The sequence below is a fragment of the Hemitrygon akajei genome, chromosome 10, assembly GCF_048418815.1.
Source record: "Hemitrygon akajei chromosome 10, sHemAka1.3, whole genome shotgun sequence".
In the NCBI taxonomy this organism is placed as follows: domain Eukaryota; kingdom Metazoa; phylum Chordata; class Chondrichthyes; order Myliobatiformes; family Dasyatidae; genus Hemitrygon; species Hemitrygon akajei.
In genome coordinates, this window is record NC_133133.1 from 89,412,205 (window position 1) to 89,439,945 (window position 27,741).

Consider the following 27,741-nt stretch of genomic DNA (forward strand, 5'->3'; position numbering starts at 1 on the left):
TAACCAAATTCAGAAAAGAACCAGTGGTGATCATGACAAATATTGAGGCAGTTTCATCAGGTTAAAGTACTAGTGGAAGATGCAGATGTACTGAGGTTCTCTGATGGTGACCTCAGCCAAGATATGGTGGAGTGTAGAATGTTGGTATATCTCTTTGGAGCAACTTCTTTACCCAGCTGTGCTAACTTCGCTCTTAGGAAATGCACTGAAGATAATGAAGAACAGTTCAGTTACATGACAGTGGATAAGGTTTTGCATTGTTTCTGTTGTGATGACTGCCTTCCATCAGTGACCCTTAAGGAAGAAGTGGTATCTCTCTCTCATGACCTTGTATCCATTTGTGCTGGACGTTGCTTTTAACTCATAGTGGATAAGCACCAGTCAAAGTGTACTAGCTGTGATACTAGAAAACAGAGCGAAAGAAAGGCAGGAATGAGAGAGTACTGGGTATGCAATGTGCATTCAGTCTGATACTTTTGAATTTAAGATCACAATCCAAGATAGACCACTCAGCAGAAAGGGATCCTCTCCATAATTAGCTGCATCTGTGATCCTTTAGGAATCTTGAGTCTGGTGGTGTTATCTGCTGAGAAGATCCAACAACATCTTTGTAAGACAGGGCTTGTCTGGAATGACACTATACCAACATTTCTCCGTGGATTGCCACATTGTTGTGTTGGAGAAGTTTGTGTGGTCCTGAGATCCCAAGAGTGATGGCATCTGGAGCTATGCTCCTGGTAGGGTCACCCAAGGTGGTAAGGTCGAGGGTGCAGTCCCTGACAAAGAACAATCCAACCAAGACCTCAATGGTGGAACAGGTAGACGAAGTTACTTCGAACTCAACAGCTATGAAGGCTGCAACAAATCCATCAGCTCCAGTCGTTGTGGTTTCCATGCCATTGTGATCAGTTGGTTGATTTGTGAAGTATTGTGTGCTTCTTGGAGTACAACGTCAAGTGCATGTTAAACAAATACACGCACAGGTGTCTTCACTCTGTGATGGATCAACGGAACGAAGACCATCATCCTCAACCTCAAGGGATAGCCAGGACAACGAGACCAACATCAGCTGTTCATGAGTGGTTAAGCTGGCTGGAAAAACTCTGCCAGTTGGAAGACTTGGAGGCTGTTAGGTTTGAAACCCCTTGATTTTGGATAAGTTACTGCTGCATAGTTATACCACTTCACAAATACAAGTGAAGAGTTGAACATTCAGCTTCAGGACTCAAGTGTTTTGGACCAGTAGTACTTGATATACTGAAGCAAATCAAGAATGAAACTTCCAGGTTCGTTGCAAACAGTGTTTCAGAAATTCTTAAGGTCTTGCAAGCATCTCAATGGAGGTAACTAAACACCTTGAGCAACCGGACAGATGCGGCCTCTGCGACCATTGAAGGTGAAAGCATTATTGAAGAATGAGACATGGATGTCAGGGCCTCAGTATGTTCCTCAGTCTGAAAGCAAATGGCCTGTGAATCTTTATCATTCTGGAGACCTTCTGCTATATGATCGGTAAGTCAAGAAGAGTGTTACTGTGAGTGCCATGCAGATTGAAGAGGAGGTGGATACGGTAACATTATACATCACTTCTTGTTTTTACCCATTTGAGGAAAACAGTGGCTTGGATTCCTACATTTAAGAACTTGATCTTGTTTCTTGGTTGGAAGAGGAAGCAAGTGAACATTGCTCTTGCTCAGTCTGAATGGATGAATAGAGAGATATTGAGAAGGCCAAAGGTCAGATCAGCTGAGATTATCTCTCAGTGGAGGAGCGCAGGAAGGCTGAAAGGAAATCATTGGGGTTTGCCAAAGAAAGAGATTTCAAGATGAATTCTCAAGTTTGCCAAAGGGAGCAAGTGTGAAAAGGAACAGCCATATTTTCAAGCTTAATCCAGTACTTCCAGATTTTTTTTGAGTTGGTGGACAGCTTAATAGGGCAGCCAGGCCTGTAGAGTCTAAACATCCAGTTGTTTTCAAATCTAAGATCTTCAAATCTTAGACCTCATTCTGAGGCAGGTATATGAAAGGTGGGAAATGGTGGCCGTAACCACATACTGCCCCAAAGTATTGGATTCCCGGTGCTAGTACAGCTAGAAGAAGAATGCTGTCTAATTCTGTAGTCGTTGACAGTTGCACACAGCTCCAGGGTGCCATCAAATGGCAGATCTACCTCTGGACAGGGTCTCTCCAGATGAACCTCCAACCCCATGTGTAGGAGTGGACCACTTTGGACTTTTAGAGGTGATGGACAGGAGTACATTGAAGAGCTGTGCGGTCATATTTACCTTTCTAGCTGTGTGAGCTGTTCACATTGAAGTGAACATCTTTTGACAAATATTCCTTTGTTAATGCACTTTGACGCTTTATAGCAAGACAAGGACAGCTGTGCTCTGATAATGCGTCAAACTTTGGAGCTGAGCGCCATTGAGAAGTGGAATCATTGATGGATCATTGATGTCCTTCTTCACAAGGAAATTAAATGGATTTTTAACCCCCCCCCCCCCCAAGAGAGTGATCAGGTCTGCATGAAAGGTTCTCAGTTCCACTATGAAGGAACAGAATCTAGATGAAGATTGTTCCCACACTGTACTTTGGTAAGTAGAGGCTATTATCAATGCTTGTTCAATTACGAAAGCATCCTCCAATCCCAATTATTTGGAAATGGTGGGTCAGGGAGTATCTACCACACTTCCAGGAATGACAGAAATGGTCAGGTATAAAACACAATTTCCGCCTAGGAGATATTCTGCTTATAATTGGCAACAGTCCCTCGAAACTCAGATCATGGGAAGAGTCATTCATGTCTTTCTAGACAGACGAGGATTTGTGCGGCTGGTGCACATGAAGACTAAGACCAGCTGTCTGGACAGGCCTGTAACCAAAATTTATCTTCTACAGAAGGCAGAGGTTTGAGGAGCTGCAGCTCTAGACGCATCATGACTTGTACTTGGCTTATTGATTTGACAGAGATTGGTGGTAAAGATCACTCTGTACTGGGCTAAGTGCTGGTAACAGTGGCCTAGGTGACTGTTGCATGACTTGACTGGAAGAAAAAAGAGGACATTTGTATAAATGTTAAGATGCTTCTCCTTGAAAATGCCATGTCTTCTATTTTAGCAGTATGTACTTGTAATTATAGTGTAATAATTAAGCGATTGGGATGTAAGAGACTTGTATCTATTTCTGTATTGTATTTTCTTGTGTATTTATTATGGTATCTGTCACGGTGGGGCGAGGTAGAAGTAAATGAGTATAGTTATATATTCTCGCTTTGTCTTAGCTTAGTTAATCTAATGGAGAAGGGTTGAGCTGCAGAGAATACTAGTCTTTTTTGACCCCCAACTTCGCTTAATGATGCTTAAATACATATTGAACGCTAATTCTGATATTGCTAATTAGAATGCTTGGTTACGCTGATTTGAATGTTAAGATTGCTATATCGCTAATTTAGTTTTGTTTATCTTTGCTGGCTTCATAATAAATGATTGAATGTATCTTTTTCGACTTTGGAACCTTGTTATTTAGAAATGCATCATACAATGTTGATCTCCTGGCTTAGTGTCTCAGCAGGTTTAGTTTGTTTTAAAGTAACTGCTACACTATCTATAAACTAATCTAAAATTGATTGGGTGTTAATAAAAATTTCCCGATATCTGTTCTAAGTTTAGTGTCCACCTTGTATCTTTGTATTCCAATTTATGATTTTTTTTTGGTATACTTCAGTAACAGAGACTTCCCCACACTTTGACGCTTTATAGCAAGACAAGGACAACTGCGCTCTGATAATGTGTCAAACTTTGGAGCTGAGCGCCATTGAGAAGTGGAATCATTGAGAAGTGAACTCCCCACAGTTTGTTACTTCCCCACACTTCCTTTGTAGTACTTCAATGTTGTAATCATATTAGTCTCAGACCAAACCGATGACTGGTGCTCCCAGAATCAAGCAACATATTCATTATTGCTATCACACAGTCTGCTTTCTATTATCCCAATTCTCTGGCCCTGACCTGCTGAGTTCTTCCAGCATTTTGTGTGTATTGCTTCAGATTTCCAGTATCTGCAGAGTTGTTCATGTTTAAACTTCGGACTTGATTATTTTCTCAAGTGAACATACAAGTTTCCATTTAACTGCTTTACAGGGGATTACTTCTATTGTCTTGGCCAATGTTTATCTTTGTCAACATTTCTAAATCAGATTAGCTGGTTGCTATCGCTGCTATTTATTGGATCTTACTATGTTCAGATGGGCACACAACATTTTCAACTTTATATTGGTGAATATACTTAAGGAGTACTTAGCAACCTGTGAAGTAGTTTGGAAAGTTCTCAGAGTTGAGAAACACTGTATAAATGCATTTTCTTTTTTTCCCTCCCTTCCTAATTCCCCCATTTCCTATCTATCAGAGTACATATCATTAACAAGTTTCTTCCTCACTATTCTTGCAAACTTCCGTCATCTTCTACAGTTTCCACTCCAACATTCTCTTCCAGAATCTTTTCCTCCCTCACCCCTAACCCAACATCCTCAACATGAATCCACTGAGTGCTTTTACTCAAAACTTAGTGGGTTTTTATCCCCGCTATGAATTTACTTCCTTTGGATTATTGAAGCATAAAACTGAAGCTGAGCAAATAAATAGAAGGGCCTTTCATGAAGGTGTAGATGTTAGAATGCTGATGGATCAGATATGGGCACAGAATCTCAATCCAAAGGTAATTTAATAAATACAATCTCACTTATGCAGATTTATAAATTTGGAGGTCTCCATCTATCAACATTCTACAAACCCAGACAGTGCACAAAAGTACCAAGTCAGAATTGCAAAGCCTTAGAATCTATTATTTTAGAAGTGCTGTTTCAGTCTAAGCATTCCTGACTTACAACTTGCCATGTCCCTAATTATTTTGCCTATTTTATATTTGATGAAATTAGTACGTCTTCTACAATCTCCCTTCTAAGATGGTATATACTGTGTCTACATACAAGGAAACTTGAAGTATTCATCTGTATGATGTTTATCATTGCATTTTCATTTATTTTCTATGTTGCTATAATGTGTGTTTATTAAGGTGCACGACGATGTGGATGGGATACCAATTGATAGTGACCCCATTGCTTCATTAGATGATGTTGATGGATTGCCAATTGATGGAATTCCACTAGATGGAGCACTGTTAGATGACATTGATGGGATTCCTTTGAAATCAATTGACGACCTTGATGGCATGCCAAGTAAGCACAATGATAATATTGATAGAACCAACATACTGTGGATAGAATTCTGTGGATATATGAAGATTTATTCTTTTGGATAAGGCTTTATTATATCTAGTGGTATAAGTTAAAATGCTCCATTTCACCAATGCTTCATTTATCCAAAGCTTTAAGGTAACATATGTTTATGCAACTCTAGTATCATATTGCGCTGATTTAAGGTTTTTTTTGGAAAATGTAATATTACTAAACCTTTAAGGTTTACTGAATGAAAAATTATCATTTGAATAGTTAGACATTTTTGAATTCTTTTTCTGTTGAACATCTTACGATTGATTTTTTATTTACTAGCATTTATATACATAGATTTGATATATCTGATGTTTTACTGATTTCTGTTATGGAACAGTTTCAGAAAGGTCATTTGGCTTATACTGGATCTACCACACTTCACAAATTCTCTGCTGCTCTGCCCACCTGCCTGCCATGACCTAATCCAGATGTAGAAGGTTATTTTATAAACCTGAATGTCCCAGGAGTGATGATGACTAGGCCTCAGGTAGAATATTGTCACCCTGACATTTTGACAGCTTGCTTTTGCCAAACCCCTTTAAACTAGACTCTGGTTACCAACAGTTAAATATGTTCTAGTTGTTAAAGGATTTTTTTATTACAATAAATTTGAAATAACTAAATGTAGTTTAAGTCCTGATTTCAATTAAAAATATTAAACTGTGATTAAATTAAGTTTACCTCTTGCTTGAAATCCACCTTAACCTGAGGTGGATGAGTGGGGTTACACAAGTTATACAAAGCATAGTTGGTGTAAAGCTAAGGGACCAGATTCAAAGAGCTTTCAGACCATGTGCTGTTAGCATCTGTGCTCCTTTGATTGATTGTACAAGGGTAAAAGTTGGAGATGAGCTGGACAGTAAGTTGGAAGTACTCAGCACTTTTTGACAGAACTGGCAAGAAGTAAGCATGAGCAGCCTAATGTCTCTCTCTAACATTTTTCCCATATACCTTCCATTAGGGTAGTGTTTTCTTTTTATCTCGACACCAAAGCTTATATAGAATTTATGAAATTACTTTGTCACTGGGAAGTTAGGAGTTAATGTTTGCATCACAGTTCCAAAACCTGAAACAAAACTTTGACCAGGTAATAAGACATCAAGCAAGTGCCAGCATGGATACGTGGCAGAGAAACAAAAGCTGACTTTATTTTACCTCATTGCACTCAAAGATCAGATGCTCAAATCAATTTGATCTTTTGGTGGTCATTTGAGAAATATTTTGTTTTATTCCCTAGTGGATGAAATTATAGTTACTAAAAAGGAAGAACCATTCCTAAAAATTGCTCCTTCAAAATGGGAAACTGTGGATGGATCCGAGTTGGAAGCTCATGGTATGAATTCTTAATTTATCACTTTTGATGTTGACTATGTCAATATGCTTATATATCACAGATCAATCTGGATTTTATTATTACTGTTATTAAGCTTGACTAGAATTCAAGGATTAGAATAAAACTCTCAGGTCTTAATGTGAGTAGCTATATTTTAAATAATTCTAGATATTTTGTCACAAAATTTCTATTTGCAAATTATTAAGTATGAATTTAAATTAAGACACAAGAGACTGAAGATGCTGGAATCAGGAGCAAAACAACACTACTGAAAGATATCAGTAAGTCAGGCAGCATCTGTGGAGGGAATCTGCAATCCAGATGAATATTGACAGATCTTTTCTTCCACCAATAGATTTAAATTAAATAATTAAAATTGGTTCAGTTTTTAAAAAAATCAATTGATCTTCAGTTTGGAATGCTGAAATTAAGTGGAGTTTATCAATGTTTGGAATCTTTGTTCAGAGAAATAAAACTAAAAACATATAGATTGTACTGATGATTATTTATCCTGTTGTACTTTCACTGAACAATTCTGTTTGGCCAATGAAGTATGAAAATGTGAATTTTACCTTTGTAGCAATTACCACATCAAAATGGGATCTTCTTGATCACACAGAGTCAGAAGAAAAGGATGAGATTCAGTAAGTTGGTTCTAACTTACTACTTTAGGGATTTATAGATTCTTAACTGCAGAATATGTCACTTGCGCTTGTAACTTTGATTTACAAATGGTTTATAGTTCAGCCGTACACAATAGCTGATGATTCTGAATTAAATTGGCTAAACTACAATCCTGGTCTAGTTTCTGAGTATGATGCTGAAACATTTAGTGCTAGAAAGTATTATGATTGATAAACAAGAATACAAAATAAACAGAATAATAAGTTTTAAGAAGACAACCACCATTGGAGTATAAATATTCCTCTACCAGTAGGCTTTTGGTAATTTTAGACCTGATTTTGACATCCTGTTGAAGTTGTCTAGCTGTGTTTTTATTTGTTGAAATCAGAATCATAGACCATTCTTCAGTTTGAGTTTTGCTGAAACCATTCTTTTCAGTACCAAATAATAATCTCTCACTTGCATTATTGGTACAGTTACTACTTTTTGACTTAGTTTTCAAGTTTCATTTGGTACGTCTTTAATGCAGTTGTGCCAGTTGTTTAAATAACTAGGTATTTAACCAAGTTATAAGTAATCAGAGTTTTGCAGCAGAGCCAAGCTTGATTGATCTTTTGAAGCTGTTGAATTTGCAACAATTTGTCAGTCCCTATGTAGTTGCTGATGCTCTGATTCTGATGCTCCTGATGAAGAATGAATTTGCTATAGGACCTGGTCATGGATATCAGGCCTGTAAATATGGTCTTAATATGAGCAACTGTATGTCCATTAGTGTACATATACTGTTAATTGATAATGTTTGAATGGTTAATAATAAAATCACAGAATTTACCAAAATAAGTAAATTACCAAATTGTTTTAGAAACACAATTTAGAAGCTAGGAAGTATCACAATATCTGTTCACAGAATTAGTCCTTAAAATATCTACTTATTTTCACATGAACTTTTCGATTTCGGCTCTGCAAGTATGATGTAGATCAAGTGTTCAGGTGGCCTGATATTTATAAGCCATCTTGAATGTTGCTATCAGCCTGTTGCACTGTTTACCTGGAGCCAAAACAGAAACTTCAGTTTAAGCTGCACGATATATTATGAGCTGTACATTTGAATATTTAAAGTATGAAAGTCTACTTTTATGGTTATATTCATGGTGTGGTTCGAGGGATATATTTGGTGGATTGAAATGCTGCGTTTATATGATGCTTCAAAACTGAGAATTGTAAGAATTTTATTGGAAAGCTAATGAAGGACTTTCATTTTAACTTCTATTGATAGAATTTGGAGGAGTAGTCCACATGGTAAAGTGACCAGTTTATTTCACTCGGGCCAAAAAGGAGGTTCCTGCAGGTCAGAAGTGAAAATTGTTCTCTATCTTGCATTATTACAGTCATGTCAGTTCTTTGCTTTTGCAGATGTGTGACCACTACGTGAAGATCCTGGGAATTTAAGATGTTACACAAATCCAATTTGTGTTTTTCCAGAATATTAGATGACGTAGCTTTGTAATCGCTAAAGCAAAATAGAGTCATAGAACACTAGAGCACAGGAACAGGCCCTTCAGCCATCTAGTCCGTGCCAAACTATTTGCCTATTCCCGTCGACCTGCACCCTCCATACCCTATTCATGTACTTATTCAAATTCCTCTTGAATGTTGAAATGGAACCCGTATTCACCACTTCTGCTGGCAGTTTGCTCTACACTACACCCTCTTGAGTGAAGAAATTCCCCTTTAACATTTCACTTTACATTCTTAACCCATGACCCCTAGTTCTAGTCTTACCCAAACTTGTTGGAAAAAGCACGTTTGCATATACCCTATCTATACCCCTCATAATTTTGCATACCTCTATCAAATCTCCCCTCATCTCCTATGCCCTAAGGAATAAAGTTCTCACTTATTCAACCTTTCCCTATAACTCAAGTGCTCAAGTCTTGGCAAAATCTTTGTAAATTTTCTCTGCATTCTTTCAATTGTATTGGTATCTTTCCTGTAAGTAGGTGACCAAAGCTGCACACAATACTCCAAGTTAAGCCTTTGTCACCATGGATATTGCATCCTAGCTGTCTGGGCTGTACCATATGGAGAGCAAGCTGTTGTCCATGTAGCAAGCAAGCTTCCCCCCTCCACGTATCTGATGAATCCAAAGGAACAGCAGAGACCGATACATTTTGGTAGCAGCAGCATTGCAGTAGTTGCCAGACAACATTGAACTCAATGTAGGACTGCCTTCGGGACTCCAGCTTCAAATTTTTCTCTCAGGGTTTACTCCAGAAGCCTTCCCCATGAGTGGATATAGCCACAAGGTAGTGGAGATTTGAGATCAGAGTTTTTCTTCTCCTAGATGAGCTGCCAACCATGGCTGACAAGCCCAGTATGCCCGAAGCAATGGTTTTAAGGTGCCAGTAAGCCTTCTTTGCCCTTCTGTCAGTAGAAATGGTTCCTCTGCACTTAGTAGCGGAGCCACATGTGAAGGCCAGGAGCTAGACTTGATTGTCAGAGCCTATTTGAAGTGCGTGCCATTGGGAATACTTAATAGGTAGTGGGAGCTTAAGTTTACCAATGTCTTATACAACTTCACCATAATATCCCAACTCCTGTACTCAGTACTTTGATTTATGAAGGCCAAAGTGCCAAAAGCTTTTGAAGTAATTCAGAAGTTTGATGAGACCTCTGTTACTCATAAGCATTGACACATCTTTTTTGTCAGTTTTGTAGCTGAATGTTTGCACTACAGTTCTAACAAATGATCCTTTATATATAAACCACTGTTTTGCAGGACTAATAGAGGTTGATCTCTTAAATGCTTATCTTGTTATTTGTTATGTAATGGAGTTCTTCACAGCAAATGTTAAATGTGAATTCAGACTCTGATGAAGTGAAGGTCATTTATTTTCTAAAAGGCGGATTTTGGAGAATTCTTCATGTTTCTTTAGCAGTAAAATGACTTGTAAATGTGGCTTGCATATCTGCGAACATCTTTTTTCTCAGATGTGCATATTCAAACAGTATAATGTTAATTTCAGTTTTGTTAATTGCTGGTATAATTAATTGTTACAAAAGAATGGATTAAAATATCGAATATCCAAACCATTAAAATGCTCCTGTAAAGGTCTATTGGCTCAACAAGCCCTTGGACCTTGAGCAATTCCATTTCACTTTTATATCACATTTCCAGTGTTATTTAAAATGATTTTCATCTTTTATTACATAAGCTTGCACATCTAATGCTTAGGTGTATTAATTTTCTTTCAATTATCACTTTGGGCTTTATAAATGAAAAGGTTTGAGCAAAACAAGAATGTATTGCAGGAGTAATAAATACAGGTTTAAAAGTTGCTGAAGGACAAAGTAATCAAAAGAGATTTGAGCAAGAAAGAGAATTTCCTTTTTTTTAGCTACCTCCTATATCTAATGCAAAATTATCATCTCATAGTTCTATCACAATAAGTTAATATTCAGGGCAGTTTCAAAATTGTAAAATGGCATTTACATTTATTGTTGATTGGAGCAAAAATTGGTCTATTTATATGACTGGATCAGTTGTTTGAACTTTCTGGGCTGGTGGCACTGGAGGTATTGTTTTCATATGTGGTTTGTTAAATATATATATTCATTGTTACTTGTTACTCTTGGGCAAGAGCCTTTATTTCAATCAGGATACTGTTTAAAACATTTTGCATCCTGGCCTAAGCACAAACACTCCAGGAAATGTGTTTAAAGCTGATGCATTTCCCTGTTTCCCACCATGTGCAGTCTTTGAATTGCATGTTAAAACGCAGACAGTTTTGGACAGATCTATTTTCATTTTCCTTGATTAGGATAACCACACATTCAGTTAATACTAGGCTATATTTAAATGTGATTTATTATGCCAAAATTATGAGAGGGTCAGGGGCAGAAGTGAATGTTGTTACTACTAAGGAGAAGGTGCTTAGAAAGCTGAAAACTCGATGATTTGGTTTAAGCTATGTGGCCATGGTTATGGATGATATGAAGATAGGTAGAGGGGCAGGTAGTGAAGAGGAAGTAGAGTGTCTGCAGAAGGACTTGGATTGGGAGAATGGGCAAAGAAGTGGCAGATGGAATATAGTGTAGGGAAATGCACTTTGGTAGAAAGAATAAAGGTGTGGACTATTTTCTAAATGGGGAGAAAATTAAAAAATCAGAGGTGCAAAGGGACTTGGGAGCCCTCATACAATATTCCCTAAAGGTTAACTTCCAGGTTGTCGGTGGTAAGGAAAGCAAATGCAATGTTAGCATTCATTTTGAGAGTAAGCATTCGGCACGGACTAGAAGGGCCGAAATGGCCTGTTTCCGTGCTGTAATTGTTATATGGTTATTTTGAGAGGACTCAAATACAAAAGCAAGGATGTGATACTGAGGCAACATGAGTGAATCTGCAGATGCTGGAAATAAATAAAAACATAAAGTGCTGGCAGAACTCAGCAGGCCAGACAGCATCTATGGGAGGAGGTAGTGACGACGTTTTGGGCCAAAACCCTTCATCAGGAGCCCTCATATGAAGGGTTTCGGCCCGAAACGTCGTCACTACCTCCTCCCATAGATGCTGTCAGGCCTGCTGAGTTCTGCCAGCGTTCTGTGTTTTTATGTGATACTGAGGCTTATAAGGCAATGGTCAGATTGCACTAGGAATATTATGAGCAATTTTGGGCTCCTTATCTGAGAAAGACTGTGCTGGCATTGAAGAGAGTCCAGAGGAGGTTGATGAGAATGATCCCAGGAATGAAAGGGTTAAAATATAAGGGGGCTCTGGACCTATACTCACTGGAGTCTAGAAGAATGAGGAGGGATTTTACTGAAATTTTTCAAATATTGAAAGGCTTAGATAGAGTAGATGTTTTCTATATTGGGAGAGTCTAGGACCAGAGGACATAGACTCAGAATAGAGGGACATCCATTTACAATAGCGATTAGGATAAATTTCTTTAGCCAGAGGGTGGTGAATCTGTGAAATTCATTGCCACAAATGGTTGTACAGGCCAAGTGATATTTAAGGTGAGGTGATAGGTTGCTGATTAATCAGGGTGTCAAAGGTGACGGGGAAGAGGCAGGAGAATGGTGTTGAGAGGGGTAATAAGTCAGCCATAGTGGAATGGTGGAGCAGACTTGGGCAGAATTAGGGCATTTGGTCCATCAACTCTCTTCGCCATTTCATCATGGCTGACCAACTTATTTCTCAGCCCCAAATTCCTGCCTTCTCCCTGTATCCCTTCATGCCCTAACTATTCAAGAATCTATCAACCTCTGCCTTAAATATACATAAAGACTTGGCCTCCACTGCTGCCTGTGGCAAAGAATTTCACAGATTCACCACCCCTGGTTCCTATACCTTATGGTCTTATTAGATGTTTTATAACTTTGGTGCAGTCACATTGTTACATTATAAAATCCTTTATTTTTTTAGGAAATAATTGCAGAATATCATTGGACAGCATAGTAATACAGCTAGGGAGGTACAGCTTTAGTGCCAAGACCTGAGTGCAATCTTGTCCCTCAGCCTAAGTTTCTTTGTCTAGTTTGTATGTTTTTCTTGGGACATTATGGATTTTCCCCAAGTGCTCTAGTTTCCTCCCACATCCCATATGGTTGATTGGCCGTCATAGAGTAACAGAGTACAGAAACAGACCCTTCAGCCCAACTCATCCATGCCAATCAAGGTGATCACCTCACTAGTCCAATTTCCCTGCTGTTGACCACTAAACATTTCCTATCCATATATATATAGTGCCTGTAAGAAGTATTCCCCCGCCCCGGGAAGTTTTCATGTTTTATTGTTTTATAGCGCTGAATCACAGTGAATTTAATATGGCTTTTTTTTGGACATTGATCAATAGAAAAGTTTTTTGTGTCAAAGTGAAAACAATTTTCTACAAATTGGTCTAAATTTATTACAATTATTAAACACAAAATCATTGATTGCATTATTACTCACCCCTTCAAGTGAGTATTTGGTAGGTGCACCTTTGGCTGCAATTACAGCCTTGAGTCTGTTTGGATAGGTTTTTGGCTTTATGCTTGGAGTCATTGTCTTGCTGGAAAACAGATCTTCTCCCAAGTTGCAGTTCTCTTGCAGATTGCATCAGGTTTTCCTTCAGGATGTCCCTGTATTTTGATGCATTGATTTTTACTCTCTACCTTCACAAGCCTTCCAGAGCCTGCTGCAGTGAAGCATCTCCACAGCATGATGCAGCCACCACCATACTTCACGGTAGGGATCTATGTGTTTTTGATTATGTGCTGTGTTTGGCTTATGCCAAACATAGTGTTTAGTCTGTTGGCCAAAAAGCTTAATTTTGGTTCCATCAAACCATAGAACCTTCTTCCAAATGACTTCAGAGACTTCCACATGCCTTCTGGCAAACTGTAGTTGAGATTTCATGCGAATTTTTTTCAACAGTGGCTTTTTCTTTGCCACTCTCCCATAAAGCTGCGATTGGTGAAACACCTAGGCAACAGTTGTTGAAGACGCAGTCTCTCCTATTTCAGCCACTGAAGCTTGTAACTCCTCCAGAGTTGTCATAGGCCACTTGGTGGCCTCTCTCACTAGTCCCCTTCCTGCACAGTCACTCAGTATTTGAGAACTGCCTGCTCTAGGCAGATTTACAGCTGTGCCATATTCTTTCCATTTCTCGATGATTGACTTAACTGTACTCCAAGGGATATTCAGTGACTTGGAAATATTCTTGTATCCATCTCCTGACTTGTGCTTTTCAATAACCTTTTTGCGGAGTTGCTTGGAGTGTCATTTGTCTTCATGGTGTAGTTTTTGCCGGGATACTGATTCACCAGCAGTTGGACCTTCCAGATACCGGTGTATTTTTACTACAGTCAATTGAAACACCTTGACTGCACACTAGTGATCTCTGTTTAACTGGTCAAATGATTTCTAAAACGATTTGGTTGCACCAGTGATGATTTGGTGTGTAATATTAAAGGGGGTGAATTAAAGGGGGTTCAATCAATTATTTTGTGTTTTATATTTGTAAGTAATATAGGTCACTTATTAGAGATCTGTTTACACTTTGACACAAAAGTGTTATCTGTTGATCAGTATCAAAAAAGTCAAATAAATCCACTGTGATTCGATGTTGTTAAACAATAAATCACTTTGACACAAAGGAGTTTTATCTGCTGATCTGTATCACAAAAGTCAAATAAACCACTGATTCAATGTTGTTAAAACAATAAAACATGAAAACTTCTAAGGGGGTGAATATCTTTATAGGCACTGTACTTCGCCAAATGATCCTTGGGTTGAGATTCTAAATTGGAGGAAGGCCAATTTTGATGGTATCAGAAAGTATCTGGCGAGTGTGGATTGGGACAGGTTATTTTCCAGCAAAGGTGTATGTGGTAAGTGGGGGGCCTTCAAAAGTGGAAATTTTGGGCGTACAGAGTTTGTATGTTCTTGTCAGAATAAAAAGCAAGGGTACCAGGTTTAGGGAATCTTGGTTTTCGAGAGATATTGACGCCATAGTTAAGAAAAAGAAGCGGGTGCATAGCAGTTACAGGCAGGAAGGAGCAAATGGGTACTTGAGTATAATGCAAGAGAATGCTGATGAGGAAAATCAGGAGGGCTAAAAGAAGGCATGAGTTTGCTGTAGCAAATAAGTTAAAGGAGAATCCCAAGGGCTTCTACTGATACATTAAGAGCAAAAGCATAGCGAAGGGCAAAATTGGTCCCCTAGGAAATCAGAGATGTCAGCTCTGCATGGAGCCAAAAGGGATGGGAGAGATCTTAGATGACCTTTTTGCATCTTTATTCTCTTGGAGACAGCCATGTAGTCTTTGTAGATGGTCAGAACAGCAGTGCGATCATGGGCTGTATACAGATTACAGAGGAGGAGGTGTTTGCTTCTTGAGGTAAATTAGGGTGGATAAGTCCCCAGACTTGACAAGGGTTTTCTCTGATCTTGTGGGAGGCAAGTGCAGAAATTACTGGTGCCTTAGCAGAGATATTTAAAACATCCTTAGCTATAGATGAGGTGCTGGAGGATTGGGGGATAGCTAATGCTCTTCCGTTGCTGCAGAAAGAGTCTAAGAATAAGCCAGGAAATCATAGGTCAATGAGCCTGACATAAGTAGTGGATAAGTTATTGGAAGGGACTGGATATAGAAGTATTTGGATAGACAGGGACTGATTTAAGGATAGTCAACATGGTTTTGTGTGTGGTAGGTCATGTCTAACCAATTATAGAGTTTTTTGAGGAAGTTACCAGAAACGTTGATGAAGGTGAGGCAGTAGATGTTTTCTACATGGACTTTAGCAAGGCCTTTGAGAAGTCTTGCATGAGAGGTTGGTCAAGAAGGTTCAGTCTCTGGCAGAGGGTGAGGAGAGAGAGTGGTACCAGATGCCATTTTATTGATATCTGACGGGAGGCCTATGACTAATGGTGTGCTGCAATGATCAGTGCTGGTTCCAGTGTTTGTCATCTATATCAGCAAACTTGATCAACAATTTGTGGTTGATAGCAAGACTGGGAGTGTCGTGGACAACAAGAAAGACTATCAAACCTTACAGTGGAATCTGGATCAGCTGGAAAAATAAATGTAATGCAGACAAGTGTGAGGTTTTGCACTTTAAGAGGACAAACCAGGGTAGGACTTACATAGTGAGTGGTAGGACACTGAGGACTGTAGTAGAACAGAGGAATCTGGGAATACTGATTTATAATTCATCAAAAGTGCTGTCACCGGTTGATTGTTCAAAGTAAATTTGTTATCAAAGTACATATATATCGCAATATATAGTACAACCCTGAAATTTGTTTTCTTGTGGGCATACTCAGTAAATTCAAGAAACATAATAGACCACACCCATCAGGATGGACAAATAACCAATGTGCAAGATACCAAACACTGCAAATACAAAATAAAACAATAATAAATATATAAGCAATAAATATTGAGAACTTGAAATAAATAGTCCTTGAAAGTGAGTAGGTTATGGGAACAGTTCAGTGATGGGCGAGCAAAGTTACCCCACTGGTTCAAGAGCTCAGAGACTGAGGGTAGTAAGTATGACTGGAGAGAAAAAGCAGAGTACATTTAAAAGGATACTCAAAAAGAGTACAGTTTCAGACTGAAAAAAGGCAATCTATTCTTCAGCTGTTTTTTCAACAGTCCTGCCAAAGGGTTTCAGCCCAAAATGTCGACTACTCTTTTCCATAGATGCTGCCTGGCCTGCTGAGTTCCTCCAGCAATTTGTGTGTGCTCCCCATCTATAAACTGATTTGAGGTACTATAACAATATAACAATTACAGCACGGAAACAGGCCATCTTGGCCCTTCTAGTCTGTGCCGAATGCTTACTCTCACCTAGTCCCACTGACCCGCACTCAGCCCATAACCCTCCATTCCTTTCCTGTACATATACCTATCCAATTTTATTTTAAATGACAATACTGAACCTGCCTCTACCACTTCTACTGGAAGCTCGTTCTACACAGCTACCACTCTCTGAATAAAGAAATTCTCCCTTGTGTTACCCTTAAACTTTTGCCCCCTAACTCTCAATTCATGTCCTCTTGTTTGAATCTCCCCTGCTCTCAATGGAAAAAGCCTATCCACGTCAACTCTATCTATCCCCCTCATAATATAAAATAGCTCTATCAAGTCCCCCCTCAATCTTCTACGCTCCAAAGAATAAAGACCTAACTTGTTCAACCTTTCCCTGTAACTTAGGTGCTGAAACCCAGGTAACATTCTAGTAAATCTTCTCTGTACTCTCTCTATTTTGTTGACATCCACTCTCTCCGGTCCTGTTTACCCTGTACACATCAGACTTCCAATATAACTCGGAGTCCTGCCATGTGCAGAAGTTCGCTGATGACACGGCCATAGTGGGGTGTGTCAGGAATGGACAGGAGGAGGAGTATAGGAAACTGATACAGGACTTTGTGATATGGTGCAACTCAAACTACCTGCGTCTCAATATCACCAAGACCAAGGAGATGGTGGTGGACTTTAGGAGATCTAGGCCTCATATGGAGCCAGTGATCATTAATGGAGAATGTGTGGAGCAGGTTAAGACCTACAAGTATCTGGGAGTACAGTTAGACGAGAAGCTAGACTGGACTGCCAACACAGATGCCTTGTGCAGGAAGGCACAGAGTCGACTGTACTTTCTTAGAAGGTTGGCGTCATTCAATGTCTGTAGTGAGATGCTGAAGATGTTCTATAGGTCAGTTGTGGAGAGCGCCCTCTTCTTTGTGGTGGCGTGTTGGGGAGGAAGCATTAAGAAGAGGGACGCCTCACGTCTTAATAAGCTGGTAAGGAAGGCGGGCTCTGTCGTGGGCAAAGTACTGGAGAGTTTAACATCGGTAGCTGAGCAAAGGGCGCTGAGTAGGCTACGGTCAATTATGGAAAACTCTGAACATCCTCTACATAGCACTATCCAGAGACAGAGAAGCAGTTTCAGCGACAGGTTACTATCGATGCAATGCTCCTCAGACAGGATGAAGAGGTCAATCCTCCCCAATGCCATTAGGCTTTACAATTCAACCGCCAGGACTTAAGAACTTTTTAAAAGCTATTATTAATGCTTTTTGAGATAGTGATTTAGATGCATATCATATTTTTTTACTGAGTTAAGTATTGTATGTAATTAGTTTTGCTACAACAAGTGTATGGGACATTGGAAAAAAGTTGAATTTCCCCATGGGGATGAATAAAGTATCTATCTATCTATCTATAATTCGGTGACCAGAACTGTACACAATACTCCAAATTTGGCCTTACCAATGCCTTGTACAATTTTAACATTATATCCCAACTCCTATACTCAATGCTCTGATTTATAAAGGCCAGCATACCAAAAGCTTTCTTCACCACCCTATCCACATGAGATTCTACCTTCAGGGAACTATGCACCATTATTCCTAGATCGCTCTGTTCTACTGCATTCTTCAATGCCCTACCATTTACCATGTATGTCCTATTTGAATTATTTCTACCAAAATGTAGCACCTCACACCTATCAGCATTAAACTCCATCTGCCATCTTTCAGCCCACTCTTCTAACTGGCCTAAATCTCTCTGCAAGCTTTGAAAACCTACTTCATTATCCACAACACCACCTACCTTAGTATCATCTGCATACTTACTAATCCAGTTTACCACCCCATCATCCAGATCATTAATGTATATGACAAACAACATTGGACCCAATACAGATCCCTGAGGCACACCACTAGTCACTGGCCTCCAACCTGACAAACAGTTATCCACCACTACTCACTGGCATCTCCCATCTAGCCACTGTTGAATCCATTTTACTACTTCAATATTAATACCTAACGATTGAACCTTCCTAACTAAGCTTCCGTGCAGAACCTTGTCAAAGGCCTTACTGAAGTCCATATAGACAACATCCACTGCTTTACCCTCGTCAACTTTCCTTGTAACCTCTTCAAAAAATTCAATAAGATTTGTCAAACATGATCTTCCACGCACAAATCCATGTTGACTGTTCCTAATCAGACCCTGTCTATCCAGGTAATTATATATACCATCTCTAAGAATATTAATTTACCCAGCACTGACGTCAAACTGACAGGCCTATAATTGCTAGGTTTACTCTTAGAACCCTTTTTAAACAATGGAGCCACATGAGCAATATGCCAATCCTCTGGCACCATCCCCATTTCTAATGACATTTGAAATATTTCTGTCAGAGCCCCTGCTATTTCTACACTAACCTCCCTCAAGGTCCTAGGGAATATCCTGTCAGGACCTGGAGATTTATCCACTTTTATATTCCTTAAAAGCGCCAGTACTTCCTCTTCTTTAATCGTCATAGTTTCCATAACTTCCCTACTTGTTTCCCTTACCTTACACAATTCAATATCCTTCTTAGTAAATACCAAAGAAAAGAAATTGTTCAAAATCTCCCCCATCTCTCGGCTCCACACATAGCTGTCCATTCTGATTCTCTAAGAGACCAATTTTATCCCTCACTATCCTTTTGCTATTACTATAACTGTAGAAACCCTTCAGATTTATATTCACCTTACTTGCCAAAGCAATCTTGTATCTTCTTTTAGCTTTTCTAATTCTTTCTTAAGATTCTTCTTACATTCTTTATATTCCTCGAGCACCTCATTTACTCCATGCTGCCTATATTTATTATAGATATCTCTCTTTTTCCTAACCAAGTTTCCAATACCCCTTGAAAACCATGGCTCTCTCAAACTTTTAACCTTTCCTTTCAACCTAACAGGAACATAAAGATTCTGTATCCTCAAAATTTCACCTTTAAATGACCCCCATTTCTCTTTTACATCCTTCCCATAAAACAAATTGTCCCAATCCACTCCTCCTAAATCCTTTTGCATCTCCTCAAAGTTAGCATTTCTCCTATCAAAAATCTCAACCCTGGGTCCAGTCCTATCCTTTTCCATAATTATAATGAAACTAATGGCATTATGATCACTGGACCCGAAGTGCTCCCCAACACATACCTCCGTCACTTGACCTATTCCATTCCCTAACAGAAGATCCAACACTTTCCCTTCTCTAGTTGGTATTGTTTTATAAATTATGCTAGTTAGGGCAAAGTCAGCCTGGGGCTCTTCTTAGTACTGCCCTGTCCTCAGCACAGGAGCACTCTCAGCTTTGAGGATGTATCACGTGTTTAACCAGAACGTGACAATTAGTGAAATACAGAATAATCTGGCTTTTATTAAACATTAATTTTCAGAATTCATTGAAGTCTGTTTCTGATTCACAGGAAGGAAATGAAAGAGGAATTGGAGGAGGAGGAAGAAGATGAGGATGGTTTTGAGTTGGACAAATTATTACCAAAGGAAGAGCCCAGTGAATCCAGATCTCAAAAAATGTTAGAAGTGTATGAAGAGAAGCGTGCCAAACTGCGAGAAATTGAAGTAAGTGTTGAACTGAGCTTTTGTATAAATCTTGTCTGTGGTATAAATTTTTTTTGCAGTGTCAATGAATTGTCAAATTATGATCATTGCTGGTTTGGAGAATAATTTTAAGAATGACATGTATCTGTATGACAACTGATTTAAAAGTAGACTAGCTACAAGGCTGTAGGAATTGACACAGATCCCAGAATTTGAGCAAGTACAGGAGAGCAGCATTTGTCTGAATGCTCCAGTAGTTTGGATTTGTAACATGTAAAGTAAGACATTCTAAATGAAAGTGGCTTGGCAACAGATATAGTGTTGGAAGAGAGGAAGGAAGAGGAACGGGATTGTCTCCTAACATAGGACTTAAGAAGAATGTCTGAAACAAGTTTCTCTGGATACAAAATGAGGTTTCTGACTTCGGGTATATTTTCAGTTTTTCAATTGTTAAATTCAGATACAGGTCCACAGTCCCTTATCCAAAATCCTTGGGCCAGTTGCAGTTCAGAATTCAGAATTTTTCGGATTTCAGAATCTCTCCTTATTGGTTCCGGGACCCTCCGTGTATACCAAAGGACATGTATGCTCAAAACCCTTATTTAACCTGTCTCAGTGTGGGTGGACTTTAGGACCCTGTGGAACTCTGGACCTACGCACATCCTCCCGTATACTTTAAATCATCTCTAGATTACTTATAATACCTAATACAATGTAAATGCTATGTAAATAATTGTTATACTGTATTGTTTAGGGAATAATGACAAGAAAAAAAATTACTTCCAACAAAATCATTCAGTAAAACATAAAAATATACAGCTTCAAACGAACCGAATCAAACTTACTGGAATAAATGTAGAACGTCACTGTCACTATAAAACTTCAGTAACTTGTCTTTCTGTTTCTTTAAATCATATACAGTAGTAGTTCAAACACCATATTCTTCAGTAAGATGCCACACAGACACATCACGATCAAGCTTCTGCAATAATTCCACTTTCTGCGTATTGATAATGATAGATGCTTCCTTCTCTTTTTCTCATTGTTACACATAGGGGTATCTGCAGCTCTTTTTGACATTTTCACGGTAAATTTAAACACAAAGTCAACAGTGAACACAAAATATCAGTGAACAGCAAATGCACATGTAACCAGTATGAGCGCTGAGCCACAACTGATGTCTGGCAGCCTCTGCTAGTGCTGCCATGTCACACTTAATTGATGTCAACTGATGGCGAGAAAAACTTCGGTTTTTGGAGATTTTTGGATTTCAGAATTTTGGATAAGGGATTGTGGCCCTGTATGTTTTTGTGTTCTGAGACATCTCTTAACCAAGTGCCAGGATCAATGTGTCTCTGATTGAGTCCATTGCATTCTTAAGGGGGAATGTGAGTAGCCAGAAGTCGTGGTACATTTTGGTACCAACAAAATAGCTAGGGGTCTTGAAGAATGAATACAGTCAACCCTCCTTATCCGTGGGTTCCGCAAGCACGGATTCAACCAACCGCAGATCGGGAAAGCCCGTAAGTTCTCTCTCCAGCACTCGTTGTTTGAGCATGTACAGACTTTTTTTTCTTGTCATTATTCCCTAAACAATACAGTATAACAACTATTTACATAGCATTTACATTGTATTAGGTACTACAAGTAATTAGAGATGATTTAAAGTACAAGCAGTTTTTAAGTCGGATGTGTACGTAAGTCGGTACAGGTACATCAGGTATTGTTTTGCGTCAGTCAAACCTTTGTCTTAGTATATAGTATATATTTTACCTTTCTATGCATATAAAGCACTTAAGAAACATGTATTTCAATAATTAAACCACTGTGTTGCTTAGTAATAATTGTAGCTTTCATCGGGGCAGGGCCTTTCACATGCTCCATTATTCACTTTATCCTTTAAAATTGTTCCGATTGTTGACCGACTGCAGCCAAACGCTTTTCCAATGACCGATGGCGTTTCACCTCTTTCCGATCGCTTTATTATTTCCACTTTATTTTCAGTCGTGATCATTTTCCGTCAATGGAACAGAAACACTGTGGATTCAGCAGCAGCCGCGGGCAGCAGGTCCTAAAGTCCACCGCAGGTTAAATAGGGACCTGAGCATCCACGTTTTTTGGTATCCGCAGGGAGTCCCGGAACCAATCCCCCGCTTATAAGGAGGGCCGACTGTATAGGGAGTTAGGAAGAAAGCTAAAGAGCAGCACCTCAAAAGTAGTAACCTCTGGATTGTTGTCTGTACACATGCCATGAGGGTAGAACAGGATGGTATTACAGATGACTCTGTGGCAGAAGAGTGGAGCAGGGGAGGGTTTTCAGATTTATGAATCATTGAGATCTCTTCTGGAACAAGTATAACGTGCACAAAAAAGACAGGTTACACCTGAACAAAAGAGGCACCGATGTCTTTACAGACAGGTGTGCTAGAGATGTTGGAGAGGGTTTAAACTAGGTTGGCAGAGGAATAGGAACCATAGTCAGATGATGGCGCATTTGGTGAAAAGGTAGATGTAATATGCAGAGAGACTGTAAGGAAGGATAGACAGTGGATAGGGCATAAATGCAGTCCCTTGGAGGGATTGAAATGTCTTTACTATTAGGAACAAGGGGATGAACCTAGAGTATGGATGTTGTTGCTCCTATTTGCGCCTTGTGCAGTAGGCAGCATTTTTGTCGTTTCTATAGCATTTTTGACTTTTTTTATGAGATCAAGTTGCTAGCTCAATGCTCAACCTAGCAAGGATGGAAAGTGTGCAAGGGGTCAGCCAGATTTGAAATCGGGATCATTTGCCTTGAAGTGTCATGCTGATGCCACTACACCACTGCCTGGCTAGAACATAGATCAATGCATGGAATTACAGTGTTGTGGCTGTTACTGAGATTTGGCTGTCTCAAGGGCAAAATTGGCTGTTTGATGTTCCGGGGTTTAGGTGTTTCAAAAAGGAGGGAGGTGGGGGAAGTGGCATTGCTAATCAAAATAGTTTCAAGGCTGCAGAAAGGGAGGATGTCCTGGATGGATCATCCACTGAGTCAGAAGGGTGGAAGTCAGAATCATTCTACTGGAACTAGTCTTATAAGCCTAGTCCTCTAGGCTTAAGAGCAGATGAGAAGGCAGATCTTGGAAAAATGCAAAAATAGTGTTTGTTATTATGAGAGACTTTAACTTCCCTAATATTGATTGGCAGCTGTTCCGTGCAAAAAGTTAAGATGGAGCAGAATTTGTCAGGTGTGTCCAGGGTGGATTTCTGACACAGTGTGTGGGCAGGTGGATTAGAGGAGAGGCTATATTGGATTTAGAACTAGGTAATAATAAATCAGGTGACATCTCTCAGTGGGTGAGCATTTTGGACATTGTGACCATGACTACCTGACTTTCAGCATAGCCATAGACAAGAATAGGAGCAGAAAGTATGGGAGAATATTTATTTGGAAAGGACTAATTGCGATGGTATTAGGAGCAGATGTTATCAGGGAAATCTCTGGGAACACTTACATGGGACTCTGGATAGGTTTGTCCCATTGAGACTGGGAAAGGATGGTGGGGTGAAGGAACCATGGTGGTTGAGATATGGAACGTTTAGTCAAGAGGAAGAAGAAAGCATACTTAAGGTACAGGAAGCAAAAAGGCAGGGAGAGTTATAAGATAGCTAGGAAGAAACTTAAAAGGGACTTGAGAGAGTTAGAAGGGTACATAAGGAGGTCTTTGTGAGTAGGATTAAGGAAAATTCCAAGTATTCTGCATATGCATGAAGAGCAGGACAACGACTAGAGTGAGTGTAGGACCACTCAGGAATAAAGGGGGAAACATGTTTGGACTCATAGGAGGTAGGGAGGTCCTCAATGAATACTTTACTACAGTGTAGAACAGGCTAATGTGCTGAAGCATGTTGAGGTTAAGAGAAAAGCTGTGTTGGAGCTGTAGAAATACATCAGGATAGATGAATCTCAGGGCTTGGTGGGATATACCCCAGGTTATTACAGAAAGAGAAGGAAGAGATTGTTGGGACATTGACAATGATCTTTGCATCCTCACTGGCCATAGGAGTAGTACCAGATGATTGGAGGGAGACAAATGTACTTTGTTCAAGAAAGTTAATAGCGATAATGCTTGGACTTGAAGACCAGTGAATCTTACATCAATGGTAGGCAAAGGATTCTTAATGACAGGACTTACGAACATTTGGAGATGCATAATCTTATTGGGAACGGTCAGCCTGGCTTTGTGATAGGCCAGTTCTGCCTCTTGAGCCTTATTGACTTTTTCGCGGAAGAGACAAAACAAATTGTTGAAGGCAGAGCAGTGCATGTGGTGTTTATGGATGTTCTTAAGTGTTCAACAAGATTCCCTGTGGAAGGCTCATCTAGAAAGTCATGAGGTATGGGATCCATGGAAACTTGTCAGTGTGGATCAGAATTGAGAGTACATGGTAGTAAATGGAACGTATTCTGTTGGAGAATGGTAACTAGTGGTGTTCCACAGGAATTGTTCTTTGACCCGTGCTCTTCATGATTTTTCATGACTTGGCTGAAGAAGTGGAAGGGTGTGTTAGTAAGTTTGCAGATGACATGAAGATTGGTTGTGTTGTAGATAGTGTAGAAGATGGTTGTAGGTAGGCAGAATGCAGAGATGGGCTGAGAAGTAGCGGGTAGAGTTCAATCTGGAAAAATGTGAACTGACACACTTTAAATGGTTGAACTTGAAGGCAGAGTACAAAGTTAATGGTAGGATACTTAGCAGTGTGAGAAACTAGAGGGATCTTGGGGTCCAAGTCCATAGATCCTTTAAAATTACTAACCAAGTTGATTGGGTGTTTAAGAAGGCAGAATTCCAGAGGTCCCATCAGTGTTGGAAGCAGAGCACTTTGAAGAGGTTACTTGCAGTTTGGCGAAGCTAGTATAAAAGGAGAGCTTCACGGGTGTTCACACATTCCAGGGGTCCAATCAGTGTGGGAGCAGGGCACTGCAAATTAAATAAAAGTACAGAAGGGGCAAACAGGGTGGTCATTGTTGTGAGTCAGTCAGCGGTGAGAGTAGGAGCATCAGGCTTTGACTCAAGAGGCTGAGGCCAAAGACACAGGTTTGAAGACTTGCTCCTGGTTGCCCATTGTACAGTGTAGGCAGGATGGTAGATATAGCAGTGGAATGCTCCTCCTGTAGGATGTGGGAATTCATGGACCCTGATAGTCTCCCTGATGACTGCACCTACGGTAAGTGCAGCGGACTCCAGTTCATGAAAGACCACATTAAGGAGCTGGAGTTGAATTATTTTGGGATCATCCGGGTAGTAGAGCAATTGATAGATATGACTTTTGAACAGGCGATTACACCCAGTGTGCAGAATTTGGAGAGTAGATGGTGAACACCGAGAGAGGTAAAGGGAGAAGGAAGTCAGTGCAGGTTCCCCTGTGGCCATTCCCCTCAGCAACAGGTATACTCCTTTGGATGCTGCTGAGGGGTATGACCTATCTGGGCAAGGCAGCAGCAGCCAGACCAATAGCACTCTGGTCGGCTCTGAGCCTTAGAAGGGTAGGGTGGTCAGACGGAGCAATAGGGGTACTTGATAGGGGGACAGATAGGAGATTCTGCAACGGCAAAAGAGATACCAGGATAGTGTGTGGCCTCCTGGATGCTAGGGTCCAGGATGTCTCTGAGTGGTTACAGAATATTCTTGAAGGGGAGGGTGAGCAGCCGGATGTCGTGGTACCTGCTGGTACCAGTGACATAGGCTGGAGAGGGGTAGAGGTCCTGCGCAGTAAGTTTTGGGAGTTAGGAAGGAGACTGAAGCGCAGGGCCTCCAAGGTGGTAATCTCCGGATTATTCCCGGTGCCATGAGCTAGGGAAGGTCAGAACAGGAAGATGGTGCAGAAGATGGTCCCAGGAGTGAGGAATTCAAGTTCTTGGATCATTGGAACCTTTTCTGAGGAAGGAGTGACCTGTACATGTGGGTGGGGTTGCACCTGAACTGGAGGGGAACCAATATCCTTGGAGGGAGATTTGCTAATGTTATTGGGGAAGGTTTAAACTAGACTTGCAGGGGGGTGGGAACCGAAGTGAAGAGGCAGGGGATGGGGTGGTTGGCGCACAAGTAGTGACAGCTTGTAGGGAGTTTATGTGTAAGGATAGGCAGATGGTTTTCTGACGCAATAAGTAGATAAGCCATCTAGAGGATGGCTTGATCTGGTATTGGGAAATACACCTGGTCAGGTGTCAGATCTCTCAGTGGGAGAGCATTTTGGAGGTAGTGAGCACAACTCTATCTCCTTTACCATAATGCTACAGGGGTATAGGAGCAGACAACTTGGGAAAACATTTAATCAGGGTAGTGGGTAATGTGATGGTATTAGGCAGGAGCTAAGAAACATAAATTGGAAGCTGATGTTCTCAGGGAAACGCACGGCAGAAATGTGGCAAATGTTCAGAGAGTATTTGCATAGCATTCCGCATAGTTATATTCCATTGAGGCAGGGAAAGGATGGTAGTAGAAAATCTAGATAAGAAGAAAAGAAAAGCTTATGAAAAATTCAGGAAACTAGGCACTGTTAAGAGTTCTAGAAAATTACAAGGTGCCAGGAAGGAGCTCAAGAATGAAGTTAGGAGAACTAGAAGGGGCCATGAAAAGGCCTTGGCGAGCAGAATTAAGGAAAACCCCAAGGCATTCTTCAAGTATCTGTTGCACAAGAGAATGAGCTGTGTGAGAATAGGACCAATCAGGAATGAGACTTTGAGGAGTCAGGGTATTTATAAAGCATTGAAATTTGCATCACCTGGCCTTTCCTAATGATGACTGTAAACAAGCCATAGCCCTAACAAGCTAATTAAATGCAATGAGAACTGATGCAAATTTTCAGGCGGGGGAGTGGCAGTTCACCCTGGGCAGGGGAGTTTTGGAATAATGTTACTGTGCACTTATTTTTCCAGGGAAAGAGCATAAAAGGCTTACTTTTCAGAAAATTACATTTAAACTTTTTTAAAAATGATAGCAGCTACTCATGCTGACAGGCAGGAAGCTGGACACTGATTCCCCCTTGTAAATCTGACTCTAATGAAGAATTTTACAGATTATATCAGTAATAATGTGTTAAAAGAGAACTGTGAAATTGCTCTATCTGTGACAGTAACAGTCCTGAAGGTAACAACCTTGGTGAAAGTTATCTGAGAGCTCAAATCTCTTGGGGTGTCCGAACTTTTGCATGGTGCTCCTTTCCTTTTTTTCACTCTAAAATTGTACAAAACAAAAATAATACACTAATCTTGCTTAAACGATTGAAAAGAATGTTTCATGTTTAACTTTATGACTTTTGGAGATCAGTTCATCTTCTACTCACTTAACTATTCACAGTAACAGAAATTTTGACCAAGGGTGCCCAAACTTTTGCATGCCACTGTATTTATTGTGTTTAGTGCTGGTTGCCTCATTATTGGAAGGATGTGGAAGCTTTAGAGAAGGTGCTGAGGAGATTTACCAGGATGCAGCCTGAATAAAAAAACATCTTGTATGGAAAGGATGAGTGAGCTAAGGCTTTTCTCTTTGAAGCAAAGGAGGATGAGATGTGACTTGTTATAAAATGAAAAGGGGCATAGATAGACTGGACAGCCAGCACCAAAATCCC

The 27,741-nt window shown here is 39.9% G+C and overlaps 1 protein-coding gene across 4 annotated transcripts in view; it reads left to right on the forward strand.

The window, feature by feature from the left end:
* LOC140734525 (U2 snRNP-associated SURP motif-containing protein-like) overlaps window positions 1–27,741 on the forward strand; it is a 90,199-nt gene that overhangs the window by 48,927 nt on the left and 13,531 nt on the right. For all 4 annotated transcript variants that reach the window (XM_073058603.1, XM_073058606.1, XM_073058605.1 and 1 more), the window contains exons 19-23: window positions 5,070–5,232; window positions 6,524–6,619; window positions 7,200–7,263; window positions 8,520–8,591; window positions 19,998–20,151. In XM_073058603.1, the coding sequence (XP_072914704.1) occupies window positions 5,070–5,232; window positions 6,524–6,619; window positions 7,200–7,263; window positions 8,520–8,591; window positions 19,998–20,151 (549 nt within the window). The remainder of the gene's footprint in view (window positions 1–5,069; window positions 5,233–6,523; window positions 6,620–7,199; window positions 7,264–8,519; window positions 8,592–19,997; window positions 20,152–27,741) is intronic.